At 43.7% G+C, this 22,297-nt stretch overlaps 1 protein-coding gene across 2 annotated transcripts in view; it reads left to right on the forward strand.

The window, feature by feature from the left end:
• CNTN5 (contactin 5) overlaps positions 1-22,297 on the forward strand; it is a 359,100-nt gene that overhangs the window by 97,449 nt on the left and 239,354 nt on the right. Inside the window, exon 2 of one of the 2 annotated variants that reach the window (XM_077927013.1) lies at positions 10,440-10,664. The exons of the other annotated variant lie outside the window; for it this stretch is intronic. Coding sequence (XP_077783139.1) covers positions 10,440-10,664 — 225 coding nt within the window. The remainder of the gene's footprint in view (positions 1-10,439; positions 10,665-22,297) is intronic. 2 annotated transcript variants of the gene reach the window in all.

Genomic DNA, 22,297 nt, shown 5'->3' on the forward strand with positions numbered 1-22,297 from the left:
ATAAGGATTTGGGAGACCAGGGTTCAAATCCCCACTCACCTGGTGACCTTGGGCCGGTCACCATCTTTCAGCCTACCCTAACCCACAGGATTGCTGTGAGGGTAATATGGAAGGGAGAGAGTCATGTGCAGCACCTTGAAATTCTTGGAGAAAAGGAGGACTATAAATGCAATAATAAACAAATGTTAATATTTTCAGTAACAACTACCCAGCTGTTTCTGCTGGCGCAATGCCCCCCTAATGTCAGAGAGCTGAAAGATGTACCAGCACTCAATTAAAACTTGGAGGGATCTGAAAAGATTTAGGTTTAGAGCATATAAAAAAGAGATGCCCTGCTTGATGAACCATTTAAAGTCCTTTGAGTGAATCAACATGTATGTGGATTGAGGTGACCTGGTTGACAATGCATACTTGCACTTCCAAAAGAGTAGGGCTGTGTGCTAGTGGTTTCCCAGAATTCTCCACCCTACTTGTGGAGAATGTGCGCCCTACAAACGGAAGCGTGGAGGTTTCATGGATTGCAGGACCAGCACAGCGCACTGCACTGCCTGAAGGAAGCTGCTGCCCCTGCCCTCACCATCTTCTGTCGTTTCCTCCTCCCTGATTGGCCAGCATCCCCTGTGGAGAGGAGAGTGAGGCATTGTGGGTGACGTGGCCATGGAGGTTGCTTGTGCCACTGCTGCTGTGTCATGATGGTAGCAAATCCTGTTTTTTCATGTCTCTTAAATTTTGACCAGGATTTGCCACCCATGCTGGCACAAGCAAACTCTGAGGCCACCTCACTCTGAAGAAGGACCCCTCAGTGAGTGAGTTGTGGGGAAATCAGAGAGGTCTGCTGCAACACTGCCGACAGTCTCCCTCTTACACCAGTGGTGGGTGGACATTTGCCACAAGCCACCACAGCAGTAATAGTGGTGGGCAGGTGGCTGGTGTTGCTAACAATACAGCTGCAGCAGGAGAAGGCAGCCCTGTGGGCCCATCATGATCATCCGCCTGAGGCAAGAGTCTCATTCTGCCTCATGACAGGGCCAGTTCTGGCTGATGAATGGAAACAATACTATTGAACAGTGTTTTCTAATTAAGTTACGGGGGGTGGGGGGGTGGAGCTAGGTCTAAGCGGGGCCAGCTTGCTGCCTAGAGGGGCTTCAACTGGAAATGGGTTTTCTTGGGGGCAAGACTGGATTCTGCTCTCTGTTGGCGCTGCTGAGTGCAGACTCCAGGCTCTAAGCAAACAAACTCGAGCGTGGTTTGCTTCTACATAATGCATTAACCATTTCTAAATATATTTTACAAGAGCCCACATCTCTTGGAACGCGAAACCCTCATGAGTGGCATAAAACAGCCACCGTTAAATGAAACGGCATCGTTAACATTAATCCCTATCAAATGAAGGGGCCCCTTTAGCAATTACATTTCGAAAGGTCAGGAACCAGATTGCCTAATGTGGTGTTAGTGAAGGATGTTATCACCAGGCTAAATGAAATTTCCCTTTCGTTACTATGAAATTTCCTGTCCTCAGTCACAGCTCTTTAGATTTACGTCATAAAAGCTTCTATTAACGTTTTTAAAAATTCATACAAAGTTTATACATAATCAGATGTGATTGGGGAACAAAATCCTGTACCAGGGAGAACCTTCATTTCAAATCTCCACTTCGCTAACAAGCTTTCTAGGAGGCGTTAAGGGAAGTCAGCACCTCTCCCAGCCCAGCCTGCCTCACAGTACTAACGCAGAACTTCCATCATTGCAAGAGACCTGCGACGTCTTAACATCGATATTGCAGCGCTTCAAGAAACTCGAAGAGCAAGTGAGGGACAACTGAAGGAAGAAAAAGGAAGCTACACATTATTCTGGAAAGGTCTACCTGAACAGGAACGTTGAATACATGGAGTAGGCTTTGCTATCAAAAACGATCTTGTGAAGCTCCAGGATAGGCCTCCACTTGCGGACTCAAACTTACTCGGCTATGAGTGGTCGCCAAAGAAGAAAGACTATTGTGAGGATAAAATAAAATTATTACCTGCATAGAATGTGCTCATCTCATTCAACACCTGGAGCCTTTAGAATGGCAGGGTAATAAATATGATGAGCACTTTAATGACAAATTAAATAATTATAATTCACGACTTCTTGCCTCCTATTCAAGTGTGGGAATCCCACTTTTAAAATAAGTTTAAACAAGAAAAGTGCCAGAGGATTTAGGAAAACAAACTTGAAATGTCCACATTTAAATGCACCCTGTGATCAGGATGGAAACCAATTTAATGTGAACCCAGCTCCCCACCCCACCCCCACCCCCTGCTCCTTATCATTCTTGTCCAAATTTTATTAAGAAACAAAACCGGCATCAGAATCATATAAGATACAGTACATGGAAATCAAAATATCAAGCAAGTTGCAGCCTTCACTCTTTATCTATAAGCAGAACTGCAGGACCAGTTTCTGTTCTGAAAGGGTTAATGTGTGTATAGAATACCAAAAAGGCTCATTTCACACAAGATGTTTGCTTAGTCTCTAGTCCCAAGGAAAAATTATGATCAATCTATAAGTTCAGCCTTCTGGGACAGTGTAGATCTTGTTAAAATATGATAAGGAATAGACCGGGAGACAATGGAAGATAGCATTGTAAAGAAAACCACATTATATTGCTACGTGGAGCTTTCTTGTGGCATCACTGCGAGAAACCCTCTGCCCATACTTCATTTTAATATTTAGCGGTAGATCACGGACTATTGCTATTTCTTCTTCTTCTTTTTATGGGTGCAGCAATATTAAATTACAAAACTAAGTAATTCTTTATGGTGAGAAATAAGAAAGGGTTTAAGAAAAATAGAATGCCATTGCAAGGCAGGAACTGAAATAGGATATGTGTTCCTATACGAGATAACAAGCCAAAGCTGACTTTTGAAAAGATGGCTGCCCTGAACCACTAATCCTTGGGGAGGCAGCTGGCCAATGGGCTGAGGGATCTCTCTGGCTTCCAATGGCTTCCCCCATCTTACATGGGGGGAGAGACAGCTTTGCATATGCAGAAGGAAAGCATTCTCCTCCACTGAAGTGTACAGTAAAGTCTCAATATGTAGGAGGAAGCCAATGTTCCCCCAGAGATCAGAGACCAGTGCATGTGTTACTCAATTCTAGGGTATATTCAACTACACACCATGCCTTTAGCACTGCCCCCACTGTTGAATCTTTTTTTTTTGGGGGGGGGGGGGAATCAACCACTCATAAATAGGTGGCCCATCTTGCTGCTTTGCTCAGAAAGCTAGTCAAAGACTCCAACCATGGCAGAATCAGATCTGCTTTGGGTGGAGGGCTGCAGTCTTTGGAAGAGGACCATAGCTCAGGGATAGAGTATCTGCTTTGCATACAAAACATCTGAGGTTCAATGCCTAGGATCCTCAGCTAGGGGTGGGAGACACCCCTTCTTTGAACCCTGAAGTACAAATTTGCATAGACAGCACTCAACCAGTCTGACCTGGCAACAGTCGGCTACCTATGTTGCTATGTCTGCAGTATCAAGAGTGAAGTTCCCATCTGCAGAAGCAGCGGATGAAAGATGTGATAAATACACATCTGTGTATTTATCTGAGCTCTATGCAAGGAGGAAAGATGCTGGGGTGTGTGTGTTGAGTTGTAAGAAAGAAGTGATTTTCATTGCAACCTGCATTCATCACAATCAGCACTGTTTCCTTTCCACTGCAATTCAACTTCCACAAAGTACTGCACTATTTGTGTCATTCTCCACATAAGTTACTAAAGTTAGATAACTCTTTAGGTTTATGCAACTTACATTCATTTCAATGTAAAGGAAACATCAAAACATTGTAATCCCCCCCCCCCAAAACCAGACCTGTCATTAACTACATATGATTTGTGGACTGAAAAAACCAACAACAAAGATATTAATAAATATAAATCGTATTAGTTTTACCTGATTTTTGTTCCCTACCACAAACTGCAACAATCTCCACTCCCTTTTCCATTTCCATTGGAATTCTCCAACATTCCCCCTTTAATATCGTGTAATGTTATGTTTTTTTTTAGGGATGCGGGTGGCACTGTGGGTAAAACCTCAGCGCCTAGGACTTGCCCATCGTATGGTCGGCAGTTCGAATCCCCGCGACGGGGTGAGCTCCTGTCGTTCGGTCCCAGCTCCTGCCCACCTAGCAGTTCGAAAGCACCCTTAAGTGCAAGTAGATAAATAGGTACCACTTTATAGCGGGAAGGTAAACGGCGTTTCCATTTGCTGCGCTGGTGCAGGATCGCCAGAGCAGCTTCGTCACGCTGGCCACGTGACCCGGAAGTGTCTTCGGACAGCGCTGGCCCCAGGTCTCTTAAGCGAGATGGGTGCGCAACTCCAGAGTCGGTCATGACTGGCCCATACGGGCAGGGGTACCTTTACCTTTACTAATGTTATGTTTTAATATTAATGTTGTGTTTTTAATTTTTGCAACCTTGGGATGAAGGGCGAGTAATAAATTGTAATCATCATACTAGTGGGGGGGGGGACTTGAGCAAAAAAATGCCACAGGTGGAGGATTAAACATTCTTTCCACCTGCCTGTCACCTCTCTTCTCCTCTCCCTCCTTGTAAGCCGCAGCGCCAGGCAGCTACCCTTTCACTCAGAATTGCTGCCTCCTGAGGCTGCCTGTCAGGATTCATTACATGGTGGTTTGTCCCTGAGAGAGCTTCCCCCTTTTGGTTCCAGAAAGAATTGGCGCGGTGCAAGGATTGCCTAAAATAAAGGCAATCCCTGCTTTAACGCTTGATTATCCACACGGACGCATTATAGTTATAGTGCACAGTGTCTGGATTTTAAACCCTAAAAGAATTCAGGCTGAGAAAACTTGGATGTAAACCTGACCAGATGTTCTGGATTACACCCTCTGCTGCTCATGTCTATTGGGTTCATAAATTTCAGCTCATCAAGCCGTGAGCTGAAAACTGAAGGCTGTAACTCATCTTAAATATCAGACTTTTTTCCTTCGGTCTGAAATGCTTTGTGACCTGTTTCAGGTAAATTCAATTACAAGAGAAACTTTTATTATAGTATAGTCTCCACCCCCATCGTTCTGCCCGGACGCTGAGGTCCAGCGCCGAGGGCCTTCTGGCGGTTCCCTCATTGCGAGAAGCAAAGCTACAGGGAACCAGGCAGAGGGCCTTCTCGGTAGTGGCGCCCGCCCTGTGGAACGCCCTCCCATCAGATGTCAAAGTGATAAATAACTACCTGACATTCAGAAGACATCTTAAGGCAGCCCTGTTCAGGGAAGTTTTTAATCTGTGATATTTTACTGTATCTTTGGTTTCTATGGAAGCCGCCCAGAGTAGTTGAGGAAACCCAGCCAGATGGGCGGGGTACAAATAATAAATTATTATTATTATTATTATTATTATTATTATTATTATTATTATTATTGCCTCTCCCTCCCTTCCCTGTATTTGAACACCCACTGCCTGAATGTGACATCCCTGTCAGTGTGGTGCAGTGCATTAGTCAGTATAATAGCCCTCAGTTCACCCCAAAAGTCATGGTTTCAGTTCCTATTATCTTCCATGCTAAAGGAATTATGAGGTGGTACACCTGGGGGGTGGGTTTAGCTCAGTGTTTTCCATATAGAAGGCCCCTATATACTGAAAGCCACCCATCATGATTTGGAATGGCCTGGGTCTCCCCAAATGCTTTGCAAGTAGTTTGGGCATTTTCTGAGAGATGGCCAAATTTCAGAAAGGCACATCCCCGAATAGCTGATCTGCTGTTACCAGGTCTCTGGATTACCACAACTTCCTCCTACAACGAACCTCACACACCTCACTTCACCAAACTTTCCAGTTTTTGAGTGGGAAGGAAAGAAAACAGAAAGGGGCAGGCCAAGCCAGCAATGCCGTCATATGTGAGGCTGGAAGAAGAGAAGAAGAGAGAAGAGTTTGGATTTGATATCCCGCTTTATCACTACCCTAAGGAGTCTCAAAGCCGCTAACAATCTCTTTTCTCTTCCTCCCCCACAACAAACACTCTATGAGGTGAGTGAGGCTGAGAGACTTCAGAGAAGTGTGACTAGCCCAAGGTCACCCAGCAGGGAGTGGGGGAGTGGGGAATTGAACCCCGTTCACCAGATTACAAGCCCACCACTCTTAACCACTACGCCACACTGGCTCTCAAAGAAATTTGGTGATCTCTCAGAAAGTGCCCAAACTACTTGCAAACCACTTGGGAAGACCCAGGCCATTCCAAATCAGGATGGGTGGATTTCAGTATCTAGGGGCCTTCTATATGGAAAACACTGGAAGTGTTATCAGAGCTTGAGTAAAAACACTCAAAGAAAGTACAGTGGTGCCTCGCAAGACGAAAAGAATCCGTTCCGCGAGTCTCTTCGTCTTGCAGTTTTTTCGTCTTGCGAAGCAAGCCCATTAGTGGCTTAGCAGATTAGCACTATTAGCGGCTTAGCAGGCTTAGCGGATCAGCTGATAAGAGGCTTAGCAGATCAGCTGATAAGCGGCTTAGCGGATCAGCTGATAAGCAGCTTAGCAGATCAGCTGTTTAGCGGCTTAGCGGCTTAGCGGATCAGCTGTTAAGTGGCTTAGCGGCTTAGCGGATCAGCTGTTAAGCAGCTTAGCGGATCAGCTGATAAGCGGCTTAGCGATCAGCTGTTAAGCGGCTTAGCGGCTTAGCGATCAGCTGTTAAGCGGCTTAGCGGCTTAGCGGATCAGCTGATAAGCGGCTTAGTGGCTTGGGGAAAAGGGGGGGAGGGAAAAAACCCTGCAGGAACTCGCAAGACATTTTCGTCTTGCGAAGCAAGCCCATAGGAAATTCGTTTTGCGAAGCACCTCCAAAACGGAAAACCCTTTCGTCTAGCGGTTTTTCCGTCTTGCGAGGCATTTGTCTTGCGGGGCACCACTGTATGTGGTTGGGGGTGCACAGCCTAGGGGAAGGGTCTCAAGGGCCAAATGTGGGGGTGCATTTGGCACTCAGGCCTGAGCTTCCCCATCCCTGCACAAAATGAACGAATGCTGTCAGTGGTTCCATTAAATCCCTGCCCTCAAATGCTGGTCCAGTGGTCCAATCTTGGCAGCTTTTGTATGTTCCCATCTATTTTCGCGCTATGTCTAGTCTACTGAGCTCCCTGCTGATAGCCGAGTGCCTTCTCCTGCCACCTGCACCTGATCGGAGATAATAGTTGTCTGTCATACTTGACAGCTTGCCAATATGCAGTAAATTTCGAAATGCTGGCAGCCCTCGGTGATTGACAAGAGCCGCAAAATGCACAAACTGTGCCTGACAGCCCATTCCTCCCAGGGGGAGAGACTCTGCGTTCACCATTAGGGGACAGTTGCTTTCCCTGACCATGCCTTGCCCTTCAGTCTCAGGAGTCTTGATGAGGAAGCTACTGCTCAGGTGAACTCTGCTGAGGTATTCTAGTCTTGGGGGCTTAGGGTGGCACTGAGGAAGGGCAGTACCTCAGTGGTAAATGATCCTCTTTGTTTGTGAAAGTTCCCGGGTTCAGTCCTCAGCATCTCCAGATAAGACGGGGAAGAGATCCCAGTCTGAAACCTTGGAGAGCTGTTGCCAGTCAGTGTAGGAAGTACTGAGCTAGGTTAGTCAATGGTCTGACTGGCAGCTTCATGTGTTGTGAGGTGTAAATATTTGGGAGTTTCTAGGAATTAACGCCAGCAGTTCATAGCAAGTTTTATACTCAATAAAGTTCCCGGTATGTTTAAAAGAGCTCCTAATTATTGAATTGTTAGTGTTATAGCGACATTAGAATTTCTAAATTAAATATCATGGTTATTGTGTTCTTGTATGGTCAAGGGACATAGCATTTAGCATAAGATAATGCACCATACGATCAGTATGGGAGGGCTTAAATTATCTTCACATATCCATGCGAAGAAACAGGTAGCACAGTTCATGCAGATATCCATTCACCTTGTCGTGGTCATATGGCCCTGTGGTTGGTGGCATTTTGGGGTCTGCTTGTTTCTTTTAATTATACCAAGATTTTGGTGCCAATTTCCCCCTCCAACAGAGATGCTCTATGGAGGCATCTTATGTATACAACCCCAAAAAATGTACATCGAACAATACCAAAAGCCATATAAATGAAAATAATCAAATAAATAACAAGTCACCCAACTGAAAACAACACAACTCAGAGCCATCCTAACAGGTAATAACTTAGGGCACAATACAAACCTTTCCTGTGCCACGTTTGTGGGGACTGGAGGTGGCAGAGGTCACCCTCCACCTACCGCAGAGCAGCACTGCCAGTGTGGTGTAGTGGTTAAGAGCGGTGTGTCGACATCAATAATCAGCCTCACGCCAAGTTGGATTCAAAGAGCCTAATAGCCAACCTTTATTGTGCACAGCAAAAAATACATCCTCTCTACCTCCAGCCCAACGTTTGTTCTGCCTGGTACAAGAAAAGTAACAATCACAAGAATGCAACCTTGCCCCTGCCCGCAGACAAAGAGAGTACTATCCTACGTGAGCCAATCATTTAGGACAGCACAAGCTATTCACGCGCTGTTCATGCTCCAAGGATGCTTTTAGCTATGAAATCACCCTGCAATAATAAGAACTTTGCTCATGCTCTTATGTACAAGCAACCATTTTCCCACAGCGGTGGACTCATAATCTGGTGAATGGGGTTCGCTTCCCTGCTCCTCCACATGCAGCTGCTGGGTGACCTTGGGCCAGTCACACTTCTCTGAAGTCTCTCAGCCCCACTCACCTCACAGAGTGTTTGTTGTGGGGGAGGAAGGGAAAGGAGAATGCTAACCATTTTGAGACTCTTTTGGGTAGTGATAAAGCGGGATATCAAATCCAAACTCTTCTTCATCCAAACTCTTCCAGCTGCAGAGTAATGCTAGTGTCACTCCATCAGGACAGAGCTTCCCATTTCATCCCTTTAAAGTGAGTAAGCAGAAGTATTGCCACTGGCCTTACGGTAGCCCCCCAAAAGCCCCCAAATGGAGCATTCCAGGTAGGGGAGGGCCCCATTGCCATCGCTGGCATAGCATAGAGCTGTCTCCCTCCCTTCCACTACAGCCAGAATGAGCAATGGGGCAGAAGTTGTGGCACTGGGTTTGCTGCTCCATCATGCCCTACCACTGCTTTGCCTGGGCTGGGATGAAACAGCAGCAGAATTGAAGTCTTTCCATCCTTAAGTCCTCAAATGCCAGCTGAAATCAAAGAGATTTATTTGGCCAGTGCATTCCACAAAAGGAATGCTGCAGATGAGAAGGCCTTCTTGCATGTTGCCACCATCTGTAAGTCAGAAGACGGTGGCGTGCCCAGTACATCAGATCAGCTTTAAGGATAAACAGATTCACAATGAAGGAAATAGTCCCTCAAGCAGGTTGGACTTCAGGACTTTTTTTAAAAAACATTTATTTTTCTTCATTTTTTACCAACAACCAAAACCCACATAGTGAAACCCCCCAGGCGGCTGATACATTGAGTAGACATAATCAATAATAACATATTCAAATCAACCATATGTACAATTCTATATACATTAACACTCCTCCCTCCACAAGGTTTATTTAACTTTTAACATTTTAATTGCCCCAAATTGTTCAAACCTACCCAAATAATTCATTATCTTCTCAAACCACTCCTTCTCTTTCTCACTGACCTTAAACCCTAGGACTTTAAATGTAATAATGAACAAACCCTGACTTCCACTTTGAAATGGATCATTTATTGGAAGTCGATGAAACTATATTTATTTAGTTATTTTTTAAAGAATTTTTTTTTAAAAAGGGTCATCAGTCAATGCAGGTGGTACAATAAAGCGGCTGCATGGTTTTCAGGAGCAGCTCTTGAACCTTAAATGGACCAAATGAGATGTACAAATAAGAAAAAATATTATTATTCTTTAATGAATGCCTGCGTAACTGTAAAGGTAAAGGTAAAGGGACCCCTGACCATTAGGTCCAGTCGTGGTCGACTCTGGGGTTTCAGTGCTCATCTCGCTTTATTGGCCAAGGGAGCCAGCGTACAGCTTCCGGGTCATGTGGCCAGCATGACTAAGCCGCTTCTGGCGAACCAGAGCAGTGCACGGAAATGCCATTTACCTTCCCGCCGGAGTGGTACCTATTTATCTACTTACACTTTGAAGTGCTTTCGAACTGCTAGGTTGGCAGGAGCAGGGACCGAACAATGGATGCTCACCCCGTCACGGGGATTCGAACCACCAACCTTCTGATCGGCCAAGTCCTAGGCTCTGTGGTTTAACCCACAGCGCCACCCACGTCCCTGTGTAACTGTAGCCAGGTCTAATACAAATGGGGATGCAAAGAAGTGCTGGACGTCACGGACTGTGCATGACTAGATTGGAAGTCACATTTCCTTTGTACAAAAACTGTGCATTCTAAAAGATACCTCACCCACAACTCAGAGTAACCCCCTCCCTCTCTTTTATTTCACCTGTTAGGATACTCCAAAGCTGTTCCGGGAATCCCTACTTCATATGCTGCTGTCTTAAGGCTCAAGTCTGCCAGCTCGTCATACTCCTCATCGGCCCTTAACTCGAAGAGCAGGCAACGATCAAGCAGCCCTGCTTTGGGAAGCATCTCTTCGCCAAGCTGGCAAGGGGCACCACAACATTATCACTCGCCGACAAACCTCTATCACTTTGCAGAGGCCTTCAAGCATGATGGTATGATTGATCTCCTCCCCGCCCTCTTGTGGGTCTTTCAGAGCATTATTTGACTGTGGGATTGTGCAGTCGTGTATGGGACGCGGGTGGCGCTGTGGGTAAAACCTCAGTGCCTAGGACTTGCCGATCGTATGGTCGGCAGTTCAAATCCCCGCGGTGGGGTGAGCTCCCGCCGTTCGGTCCCAGCTCCTGCCCACCTAGCAGTTCGAAAGCACCCCCGGGTGCAAGTAGATAAATAGGGACCGCTTTATAGCGGGAAGGCAAACAGCGTTTCCGTGTGCTGCGCTGGTGCTGGCTCGCCAGCTGCAGCTTCGTCACGCTGGCCACGTGACCCGGAAGTGTCTTCGGACGGCGCCGGCTCACGGCCTCTAGAGCGAGATGAGCGCGCAACCCCAGAGTCGGTCACGACTGGCCCGTACGGGCAGGGGTACCTTTACCTTTACCTTGTGCAGTCGTGCTCATCTGATGTCCCAGCAACCAGGTTCCTGCTGTTAACCTGGAAGGAGAGGTGAAGGGATGAGAAGGTAGGCGTGGTGCAAACACGCTGGTATGAACTCCAGATTGCCTTTGCCAATTCTGGCCAACTTCCCTTGTGCGCCTCCTCTGTTCTTCCTGGTAACCAGCAACAACTCAGCTGCTGGGAGGTCAGGTAAGCCCCAATGCCCTCACCAAACCACCCACAACCTTAGCGAGAAAGCATAGCTCTAGGGTTCTATTTTAGGTCTGTTGTTTATTTTATTGGGATTGTTTCTGAATCTGCCACCAGATTTAAATAAACAACACGCAGCCCAAAAAATAGATAAAATAAAAGCTTTTTCTGTAAATCTGTAATCTTGAAACAGGCACTTTCGACATATTTCCTAAGGTTCTTTTCTTACCGAAGTCAAAGTAAGGTAACTGTGGAAAACCCAACATGAAATGAAATTGCATTACAACCTAACCTGCTCTATATTACTTATGCCAATATCTTTAAAAGTCAATACAGAATGGGTTAGGAAACTATTATATTTCTCCTTTGCACTGATATTTTTCAGACTGACTCCAGAACACTAGTTCAGTAGTTTGCAACTACGAGCTTCTATTTATCAAACTAATTTTATCATCAATCAAATGTGTTTTATTAGAAGTCTTCTATAATGAGCACCTTCATATTTTTTTTCCAGTGTAAAAATCCTTAAGATGATAAATATCATCCAATACATATTATTTAGGGTGACTTCTCTCTCTCTTGCTTTCTTTAGGGATGCAGCTTAATCATATCATCACATTATTTATATCAATAGTCCTCAAAGCATCTATATGCTATGAAGAAAAAGTAGAATAGATAAAGTCAAATTAAAATCCAAGCAAGGGAAAACCAGAAAGAACTGCCCTCTGTTCAAGTCCAGCACAGTGAATATGAATGTGATTTTTAAAATATTTTGCAGCCTCTATTTTTATTACTTCATTTGTGTAAACCTTTAAAATTCATTAATGCATTATTTCAAAATGCACTTCGATGCCTGTGGTTGTAAATGAAGTGGTCAGACCACGGAAAATGGCCGGAGCAAAAATAGAAGCAATTTGCCTTAGCAAATAAGATTGGTACTATAGATACTGTGCAAACAATTTCTTCTCCTCACCCACAAGGTTACTGTGGTCAAGAACTTACTATGAGACAACAATTTAATGCTCTGGAAGCTGGTGTAAAGCAAGCTGGAACAAGTTAAACTAGTATCAAGTTGCACCAGATCCAAACCCTGTTCAGCAGTGGGGCTGCTGGTACTTCTCTGCCTAAGCCTGGTAGAGGGGAAACAAGCCTTTAATATACCGTTCTAGTCCTGGTTGCCAGATCACATGACTCAGCTGAGTGGACCTAGGTTCCAACCTGTTCCCTCTCTGGTCCCGCATCTGTCATGGCCCCAGAATACCGCTTTTGTTGGGAACTTACTCTGGTTTTGCTTTAGTTGGCTGAGAGAGCCAGCACATCTTGGGCTGAGCTGGGGTTGGGGACTTAAAGCCAGCTGGGGAATCAGCCAGCTGAGCAGGTGATCCATTGCTTACTAAGGTGCCAATGACAGCAGATCTTGCCAAAGGATTGCTCCCCAAAGCTCATTTGGTTTTGATGCCTGTAAAACCATTTTTGTTTAAGCAAGTCTACCCAGACATGCAATTTTATCTTGTATATTTGTTTTTAGACTAGTGATTTTGTCTATATTTGATAATTTTATTATGTCCACTTGCTTTTGATGTCAGTTGATTTTATCAGGACTAATTTGGAAACATTTTATATTATCTTTGGTAACCTGCTTAGATTTTTTTTTTTTAAATGAAGCATTAGGTAAACAAGTCACTAATAAACTAATAAGCTAATAAACTACAGCATACTCTTGTTTGCTTGAGAACCTGGAGAAAAAATAGCTTTGATTAGTCATCTAGAAAGGTATTACAGATGGTCAGAATACCTCACAGGTCATAAGTATTTGTGGATGAACACCTCTCTGCTCAATCTGAAATCAGTAACGTGCAGAATCTCATTTTATATTTTGAGCTGTAGAAGGACATTTCAGGTAAATGAAGTTAGATTTTTTTCCAAACCAATTTCCCCTGCCCCATGTAAATACAAGAACAACATATAAACACAGTAACTTGTCCAGTGGAACATTCTTATATGCACCACACGGTAAAACAAGCAATACATTTATTTATGCATTGTCAATTCAAGTGTCCTCTCCACAGAGTTTTTTGTGTTGTGGGTGGAATAAAAGTAAGTTTGGTTTTTTTATACATTTGAGTATTAGGAACTGGGCATTTAATATCCCCAACTAGGCAGCTGTGGCCTTCAGTGATACTCTATTAAGTGGTTTAACTGTTGTTTTTTTAAGCAAACACGTTCCCACATAGCCTTATCAGACTGATAGGGAAACTGTGGCCCTTCAGATGTTGCTAACTCCAACTTTCATCAGCCCTAGGTAAAGGTAAAGGGACCCCTGACTATCAGGTCCAGTTGTGGCCAACTCTGGGGTTGCAGCGCTTATCTCACTTTATTGGCCAAGGGAGCTGGCGTACAGCTTCTAGGTCATGTGGCCAGCATGACCAAACCGCTTCTGGCGAACCAGAGCAACGCACGGAAATGCCGTTTACCTTCCTGCCAGAGCGATACCTATTTATCTACTTGCCCTTTGACGTGCTTTCGAACTGCTAGGTTGGCAGGAGCAGGGACTGAGCAACGGGAGCTCATGCCGTCGCGGGGATTCGAACCGCCGACTTTCTGATTGGCAAGTTCTAGGCTCTGTGGTTTAACTCACAGCTCCACCCGCGTCCCTTTCATCAGCCCTAGCCCTAGCTAATAAACCACAGGTTTCATGTTACTGCCATAAGGCTATGGAGGGACATGTTTGCTTCCAACAGAAACAGCTGTACCACTTCAGTGAGGAGAGCCGTGGCATTATGTACATCTGTAACCCAGACTAGTCAAAACGAGTACATCAGGCTTTTCAATTTGAAGCAGCTGGAGAATTTTGTGTGTTTGTTTACAATTTTCACATCCTGCCTTCCTAAAAAAAAAACACCAAAAAAAACCAACCAATGTTCAAATTGACTAGCAACATTCATACAACAAAAAAAGGGGCGAAACCACTATAAAAACAGGTGGCAGATTAAATACAAACACCAGGTAATATAACAACAAATATCACAAAGCTCTCAGAGTAAATATACCATAAAAGGCAATTGCAGCAGTTAAATATCTCTAGGTTCATGAGCAAAATGAGTTTTAGAGAGCTTCCTCTTAGAGCTGAGTCCAAGAATGCCCATGGAATGATAACACAGCACCCTTACAAGCAATACCCTGTTGGCAGGAATAGTGGTTGAAGGATCTGTGGGTGGGAATAAGGTAGACAGTGGTGGACTGCCCAGTAGGCCTCTTTCCATATATCCTATACAGTGGAACCTCGGTACGCTTCAGGTTACAGACACTTCAGGTTACAGACTCTGCTAACCCAGAAATAGTACCTCGGGTTAAGAACTTTGCCTCAGAATGAGAACAGAAATTGTGCTCCAGCGGCGCGGCAGCAGCAGGAGGCTCCATCAGCTAAAGTGGTGCTTCAGGTTAAGAACAGTTTCAGCTTAAGAACGGACCTCCAGAACGAATTAAGTACTTAAGCCGAGGTACCACTGTATTCCATATCCCTATAGTTCATTCTTGGCAGAGTTTGAGTTCCAACAAATATCAGGGTAGTTATTATTATTCATTACTATTTATTATGTTTGTATATCTCAGTGGTTGTCTTCCAGGGCAAGGATCTCTCTCTCTCCCTTTTGAATGTTTGGTAATCTGCTGTAGGAAAGCATCATCCAGAGTCTTCAGTCTGGCTTGGAGATCTATAGCAGACACCCATGTGTCTTTTAAGACACTGCAATATTTTTAAATATTTTTTTAAAGTTGCTTTCTGTACACATTACACTGAGAATTTCAGAGCTGATTAAGAGATCAGACTGTCTCTTTCCCCAGTAATGAAGGTTAATTGAAAGACCCTGAGGAGGAATCACCTGACGTATAGACAGAGCAACAGTAAATTGAAGGCAAATATCCAAAGAATGAGTACCAAAGTGAAAATGATGTGTCAAACAACAGAGAGCACCTGATTTCTCTGAGCCGTCTTAGCACTTATCTTTTCTTTCTTTCTTTTTTACTACATGAAAAGAGCATGTGCTTCTTTCTAATGAATGAACCTTGCTTTTGTCTATATCAGAATTATTCTGAGAAATGCTGTAGGACACTCCTGATGAGACTCCAACTCCCATTAGCCCCAGCCAGCGTGAACAACAACAACAAAAAAGCCTTGTGAGATCAGGCCAGTAGCCCATCCATTCCAGGATCTTGTTCTCACAGTGGCCAACCAGATGCGTGTGGGAAATTTGCAAGGAGAACCTGAGCACAAGAGCATTCACCCGGGGCTTCTAGCAACTATTATTAGAAGCACTACTGTCTCAAACTATGAAGACAATGCACAGCCATCAGGCCTAGTGGCCATTGACAGCCTTTCCAATGAGTTTGTCAAAGCCTCTTTTTAAAGCCATCCAATTTGGTGGCCATTGCTGCCTCCTATGGGAGCAAGTTCTATACTTCAGCTATGGTATGTGCTGTGTGAAATGGTTCTTTCCGGAATCTTCTGACATGCGGCTTCATTGGAAGTCAAACATAGGCAAACCTGGCCCTCCAGCTGTTTTGGGACTACAACTCCCATCATCCCTAGCTAACAGGACCAGTGGTCAGGGATGATGGGAATTGTAGTCTCAAAACATCTGGAGGGCCGAGTTTGCCAATGCCTGGTCTATAAAACGCTCCCATGTATTGAGCTTTTGGGGGGGAGAATTGACCAGAGTTGTTGGGGTTTTTTGAGGGGTAATGCCCACAGTTGTTGAGCAATTTTTTTGGGGGGTGGGAATGCTGAACCAAATATCACTCACCCAATGGGCAAACACGAACAATCACAAGCGACGCAAGGCAAATTGCAGAAGCAGCAGCCAATCCAAAGCAGCCCAATCGCTAGATCCTGCTTGTGGATGTAACCAATCACCCATCCTCCCTCTGCACTACCCATGTATAAGACGACCCCCCTCCCCATTTTTTACTTTATTTTGGAGTAAAAAACCCTCGTCTAATACATGGAAAAGTATGGTAAATATGAGGTTTTCAATTCATTCAGAACGTCAGCAGTTTCCACAAGGCAGGGTGTGTGTGAGTGAAGGAAACTTTTGTGGGTACCTTCCACAAATACCTTCTGCAAAAAGGAAAACTAATAAGCACAGAGGTATATTTAAAATTGACAGTGTCCCAGGAGACACACCATTGTGATAATAGCAGGTACTGACGTTGCCGAGTTTCAGAAATTGGTTTTTATTATTATTATTTTTATAAAAAATACTGACAGGTGTTTCTAAAAGTCCTGATGAAGAACAGGAGGGGGAATTCTGCCCTTGGGAAATTATGGTCGTAAGTGATGGCATATGCCTGTCTATATCTATTTCTCAACAGATCTGTCTTTGTTAAGGGATGTCTTTGATTTATTATGTATCAACATCCTTGCCGTGACTCTTTATAACCTATTAATATCCCTTCCCATTTTACATTCTTGCTCACATATTGGTGTGAAAGACAGAGAATAAAAGTCGATAAGCAGGCAGCTTGGAGAATTTTGGAGTGGGGGTAGAGAATTAATTCTTATCTACTTATTTAATGAGTTGTAATTCTGGTTTTGCCTTTTTTAAAAATAAATTCTAGTTTCCCACAGGCTACCGTGAAAACAGGATGGACTATTGGTCTGATCCATCAGGCTGTTCCTACATTCTTATATTCTTAACATAGGACGGCATTGGGGCCAAAAGATGGCAGCTGATTCCTCTGCTTTAAAAAAACCTCTTGGATAATTTCCAACCAGTCACCATCAGTCAGTGTTTGAGGAACAGCATCACCAAGCCTCTCAGTGCTTGAGGGTATAAACCTGCAGTCCTAAATGTGACCTATAGGCACAATGTTGCCCATCAACCTCCCCTTTTGTGCACAACAGCCTTCTGCACCCCCCTATTTCTTATTTTTCATGAGTTATTCTGTGGTAGTGGTTAGCTGGTTTATCTGGCCCAGCTTTCTGCTTCTTTGTTCTCAATGGGAGCCTGTGAGACACTGGCACCATCTCCTCCAGATGTTTGTGTTGTGAACCACCCTGAGATCTACAGATATAGGGCAGTATACAGATTTAATAAACTCCCAACAACCTCAGCCAGGACAATGGTCAAGAGGGGCCAATCCTTCTCCTCAGCCTTGAAACAACCATGTGGTGTGGCAGAGAAGAAATTAAATTTATCAAAAGAGTATTTTCTGCCCTTAAAAATTAAGAATAATCATTTTCAGTCTCCTCCTGAACTGTTAAAGAATTCCCATCATCTCCTGGAAAATATTCGGCAAAATGTTCTCCCAAATTTCCCTTCCGTGAATTTTTGGGCACAAATGTTGATCCAGTTTTAATATCTTTCAACATTATTTGACTATTGTTGAAGGAAGGAAATGGATTCACACCTACGCTTCCCAGTTCAGTCACTGAACATTGAGCTGAAAATTTGGAAATTAAAAACTGTGGGAGAAATCTACCACTCTCCCTGCCTCAAGAATGCTGAGTACCCCTCTAGTTTTGCCACCCATAAATATTGTGGAGCAGCTATTTTGACTCAGCCCTAAAAGGAAAGAAAGAAATTTCTCAGAATGAGTGTTAGAACACTTTTACTGAGGATGATCTGCACCAGTGATAAGTGAATTCCCCTCAACTAAACTCAGAATTGAGTCAGCAACTATGAGCACTGTAGAAAATCACTTTAGGGAGGGGGAAGTGAAACTATTTTCAATAGGAACTCACAATTTTTTATACTGATTTGCTTCCTTTTAGGACCTATGCACATTCCCACACTACCAATTTAGAATTGTAGCATGGGGTGAGAAATAGTCACTTGTTCAAAAGGAATTATAATTATAATTACAGTTACTACTACTACTAAAACCGCCAGAGTCATGCTTTAAAAGTCACATTAACATGCTTCCTTCCTGAGACCATGACTGGCTTTTCCAACTCAGAGACTCCCGAGCAAACTGATTGCTCAGAGAAAAAAGTATTGTTCTTAAATTACATTCCCGTTTTTTAAAAAGAAGAAAAGCACATTAAAGTAAATTTCAGCAATCAACCATCACTTAATCAAGAGGAAGGGATTAGAGTGTTCCACTTCAAAGAATGAGCAAGCTTTCAGCACCTTAGTCAGTCTGAGAAATGCAGATGGCGGAACCACGAAACAAAATTGGCACAGAAATTCGAAACGACCTTGCTTTACATTATAAAACAAGAGGAAGAATTTTGGGGCAAGGGGACTCTCCCCAGAGTACATCCTGACTTTATGAGTTGGAGGTGGAATAATTCCGTGCACATCAATTTGACATTTTGATGACATCACTCATCCTGAGTGGAGTCCATAGGACGGCTGGGTGGTACTTTGTATGCAGGGTAACACCTGCAGCCAAGCTGGTGCCAAACCTACTGCTCTGCTTTCTTTTGGACCACATAAGGAAGGCTGAGAGCAGGGTTTTGTCAGCCCAGGACCTCCAGACGCACTGCCCAGGCTTATGTCTTGGGGAAGTCAGTTCAGTGCTGCTAATGAAGTGGTTTGACATCACTCCATTGTCTGTTGAGAAGATGGAGGCCAACAACAATGTGTGTGCGCTCTCTCCAACACATATGTTTAGTAGTAGTAGTAGTATTTCCACTGTCAATAGCAAAATGTTTTAACAATCAATCTCTTTTTTTAAAAAAAATCTTTATTAATTTAAAATAAATACATTTATGAGAAAACAGACGTACATACAAGTAAACAAACATACAAACAAACAAACAAATAACAGAAAAATCAAACCACCACACTATAAGATACAAGATGATCAATATAATTATCATTATATATACTCCTGATGCTGAACACAATTATAAAACTTATAGAGAAGAAATTTAAAACTGACTTCCAATTAAGCTCACTGTACTTTATCTATCCATTACTTTAAACAGCACAGTTACATATTTCTTGTATAATTTCTTTTTACCTCCCTACGAACTTATATTTATACAATACAGGGATCAGTCTAATTCTGCTTTTATTTCATAGTTTTCAATCAATCTCTATTCATGGAGAACTCTGGGAATTGTAGCTACATGATAGGGTTCTCTCTTAACAACTCTCACCACCCTTAACAAACTACAGTTCCCAGGGTTCTTTGAGGAAAACCCATGATGGTTTAAAGTGGTATCATAGCAATTTAAAGGTATGGTGGGAATGTGGCCAAACTATGCGATAGGTTTGTCTTTCACCTGTAGCAGTAAGAAAACCAGTGAATCTCATGACACCTTAAAGACAAATGCATTTGCAATGGCAAAAGCCTGTATGTTCCTAATGCTTTCAAACATGCGCGTGTTGCTGTTTTTTGTTTTTACTTTAAGTTTTAATTAAAATAATTGTAGAATACAGTAAGCTTGATTCTAGACAGTCAATAATAAGGTGCATGGTTCTGGACATAAACTTCAGGCTAATGTCTTATTCATGCTTAACTGAGAGAATGCAGTACTGAATTTGATGGGATTTTTTCCCGAGGAGGCTCATAACTAGAACCTCCACCTTTTAAAAATAGCAAGCTGTATCTTTCACATGAATGGATTTTCAGGGTTGTTACCTATTTTGTCTGTGGTGCTGTTTTCAGATGTTGTAAGCCACGCTGCTCGTTTGAAGATGGGTGGAATAGAAAAGTAATGGAAAATAAATATCTGCAGATGTCTTCCTATGAGTCTCCTGTAGATAGATTGCTGATATTCATATCTGTAATTTCCTAGCTACCCCCTTCATGCTCCTATGAGGTCCCAAATTGACAAGGATTGATCTGAATCATTATGTCTGCTGAGAAGCAGAAGAGCCCAATCATGCAAACACTTATGCACAGGGGTATTTTGGTGCATAAGTGAAAATCTTCCAAATTAGCAGATGAAAATCGTTGGCTTGTTTAAGAGCATCCATGTCACAGGAATTAGACACCAAAAGTTACGAAGCAAATTATTTGATCGTTATAGAGCAGTGATTATGCAAAGTGCTGTAAAGAAGCTTTACCTTGTTCCTGGATAGTTAATGTTGCCATTTCCACCCTCCTCCTGAGTCTGAGTAGCTGTTTGACAAGGTAGAAATTCAAATGGTGAGGCATTTCCCCACATGGAGGTTCATCAGCGAGCAAATGCAGGCCTAATGTCAGCATGTGACACCTTTGGGCAGCTGACAGAGCCCCTCTGCACTCATGCTTGCCTGTCTGTTCCTAGTGCAGTGAGTCATCTTCCACGGTGTCTCATATAGCATTGCACTGAGGCATTGTGGGAAGTTTAGAATAGCAGATCATAGCTACGCACCACTGCCACCAAGTAAAACCACAGTCAGGAGTAATGCTGGCTCCATTTCTAGCAAACCATAGGAAGCTGCCTCAGACTGAGTCAGACAATTGGTCCCTCTACCTCAATGTGGTCTACACTGACTGACTGCCACTCTGTGGGTTTGCAGACAGGTGACATCCCTAGCCCTGCCTGGAGATGCTGAGGATAGAACTGGAGAACATCTGTATGAAAAGCAGGTGCCTTTTCACCATAGGCTAGATCAGCATTTCTGAAACTTGGGTCTCCAGCTGTTTTTGGACTACAGCTCCCATTATCCCTAGCTAGCAGGACCAGTGGTCAGGGGCGATGGGAGCTGTAGTCCAGAAACAGCTGGAGACCCAAGTTTGGGAAACCCTGAGCTAGGTGCTCACCTCCTCATCACATTTGCTTACCCTTTCCTGCTGGGTCCAATTTACAACACTGACCAGCAGGAGAGGGCAGGATCAGTGATCTTCTCTGTTTTCATTTTTGCCATGCTTGGAGAGGGCAGATGAGCTAGTAGCAACACCAGGGAGGGGAGCCAGAGGATCCAGAGGTTCATAGTGGGAGCCCTGGCAGGATGTGGGCCTCAGCAAATGTCCCACAATGTCAACACCTGATGTCAGCCTTCTGTCCCCTCTGACGAAGAAAAAAGAAGCATATTCCATCACCTATTATGCCTGTGATTCTTTGAAAGAGAGATAGTAATTACTACTATTGTTATTGGGATGGGAGAGCTATGGAGTTGAGCAAGAGGCAAAATAGAGATGCTGCGACTAGGCCAATAACCCTGCTGCCCAGAGACCTTACAGACCAAGCAGGTTGAGGTGTCCTCAAGGGTAGTAGTATTGGAGAACCTCAATGCCAGTCCTGCCCTTACGCTGATTTTTTGGCATGTTAAAACACCTCAAGGTACAGAAGGAGACTAAGCTGATGGTTGTTGTGTTTTCCTAGACATCTGGCAGCCCTAGATAAGCAATCTTCAAATGCTCCTCAACAAAACCTGATGCCAAAATGAGTTTGTTAGTCTTCAAAGAACCAATCACAAGTCTCTCTTGTTTTCTCCCCTCCATTGAACAACTCCCCTGTGAGGAATGATTGCAGGCTTGGGCCTTTTTGGTTTAGAGAAAAGAAGTTCATGAAATTATTCATGGCATGGAGAAAGTGGATGGTGAATAGTTTTTCTCCATCTCTCCTAACACTAGAACTCATGGATAACCAATGAAGCTGAATGTTGGAAGACTCAGGATACAGAAAATAAAGTTTTTCATGAAATGTGTAGCTACACTATGGAACTTACAGTGACGGCCACCAACTGGGGTGGCTTTACAAGGGGTTAGACAGATTTATGGAGAAGAAAGCTACCAGTGACCTGGCCCATCACTCCATATTTACTTCTTAACGTTGAATATGAAGAAGATGATTTAAGCAACTTCTGTATTTCACCCAGTCACAGTTACACTCGCAGTTATGGGCGAGGTTGTTTTCCTCCGATTGATTTGTGCATCTTGTTGACTTTTAGCAGTTCCACTCTTGAGAAATAGTAAACATAGTTTAAAGAGGATTAGGCAAATTCATGGAGCGCAAGTCTTATCAAAGGCTGTGCTCTACCTTCAGAGCCAGAGACATTCATGCCTCTGAATACCAGTTGCTTGACATCACAGGTGGGCAGAG

Source organism: Podarcis muralis, chromosome 4 (assembly GCF_964188315.1).
Source record: "Podarcis muralis chromosome 4, rPodMur119.hap1.1, whole genome shotgun sequence".
NCBI classification, from domain to species: Eukaryota; Metazoa; Chordata; class Lepidosauria; order Squamata; family Lacertidae; genus Podarcis; species Podarcis muralis.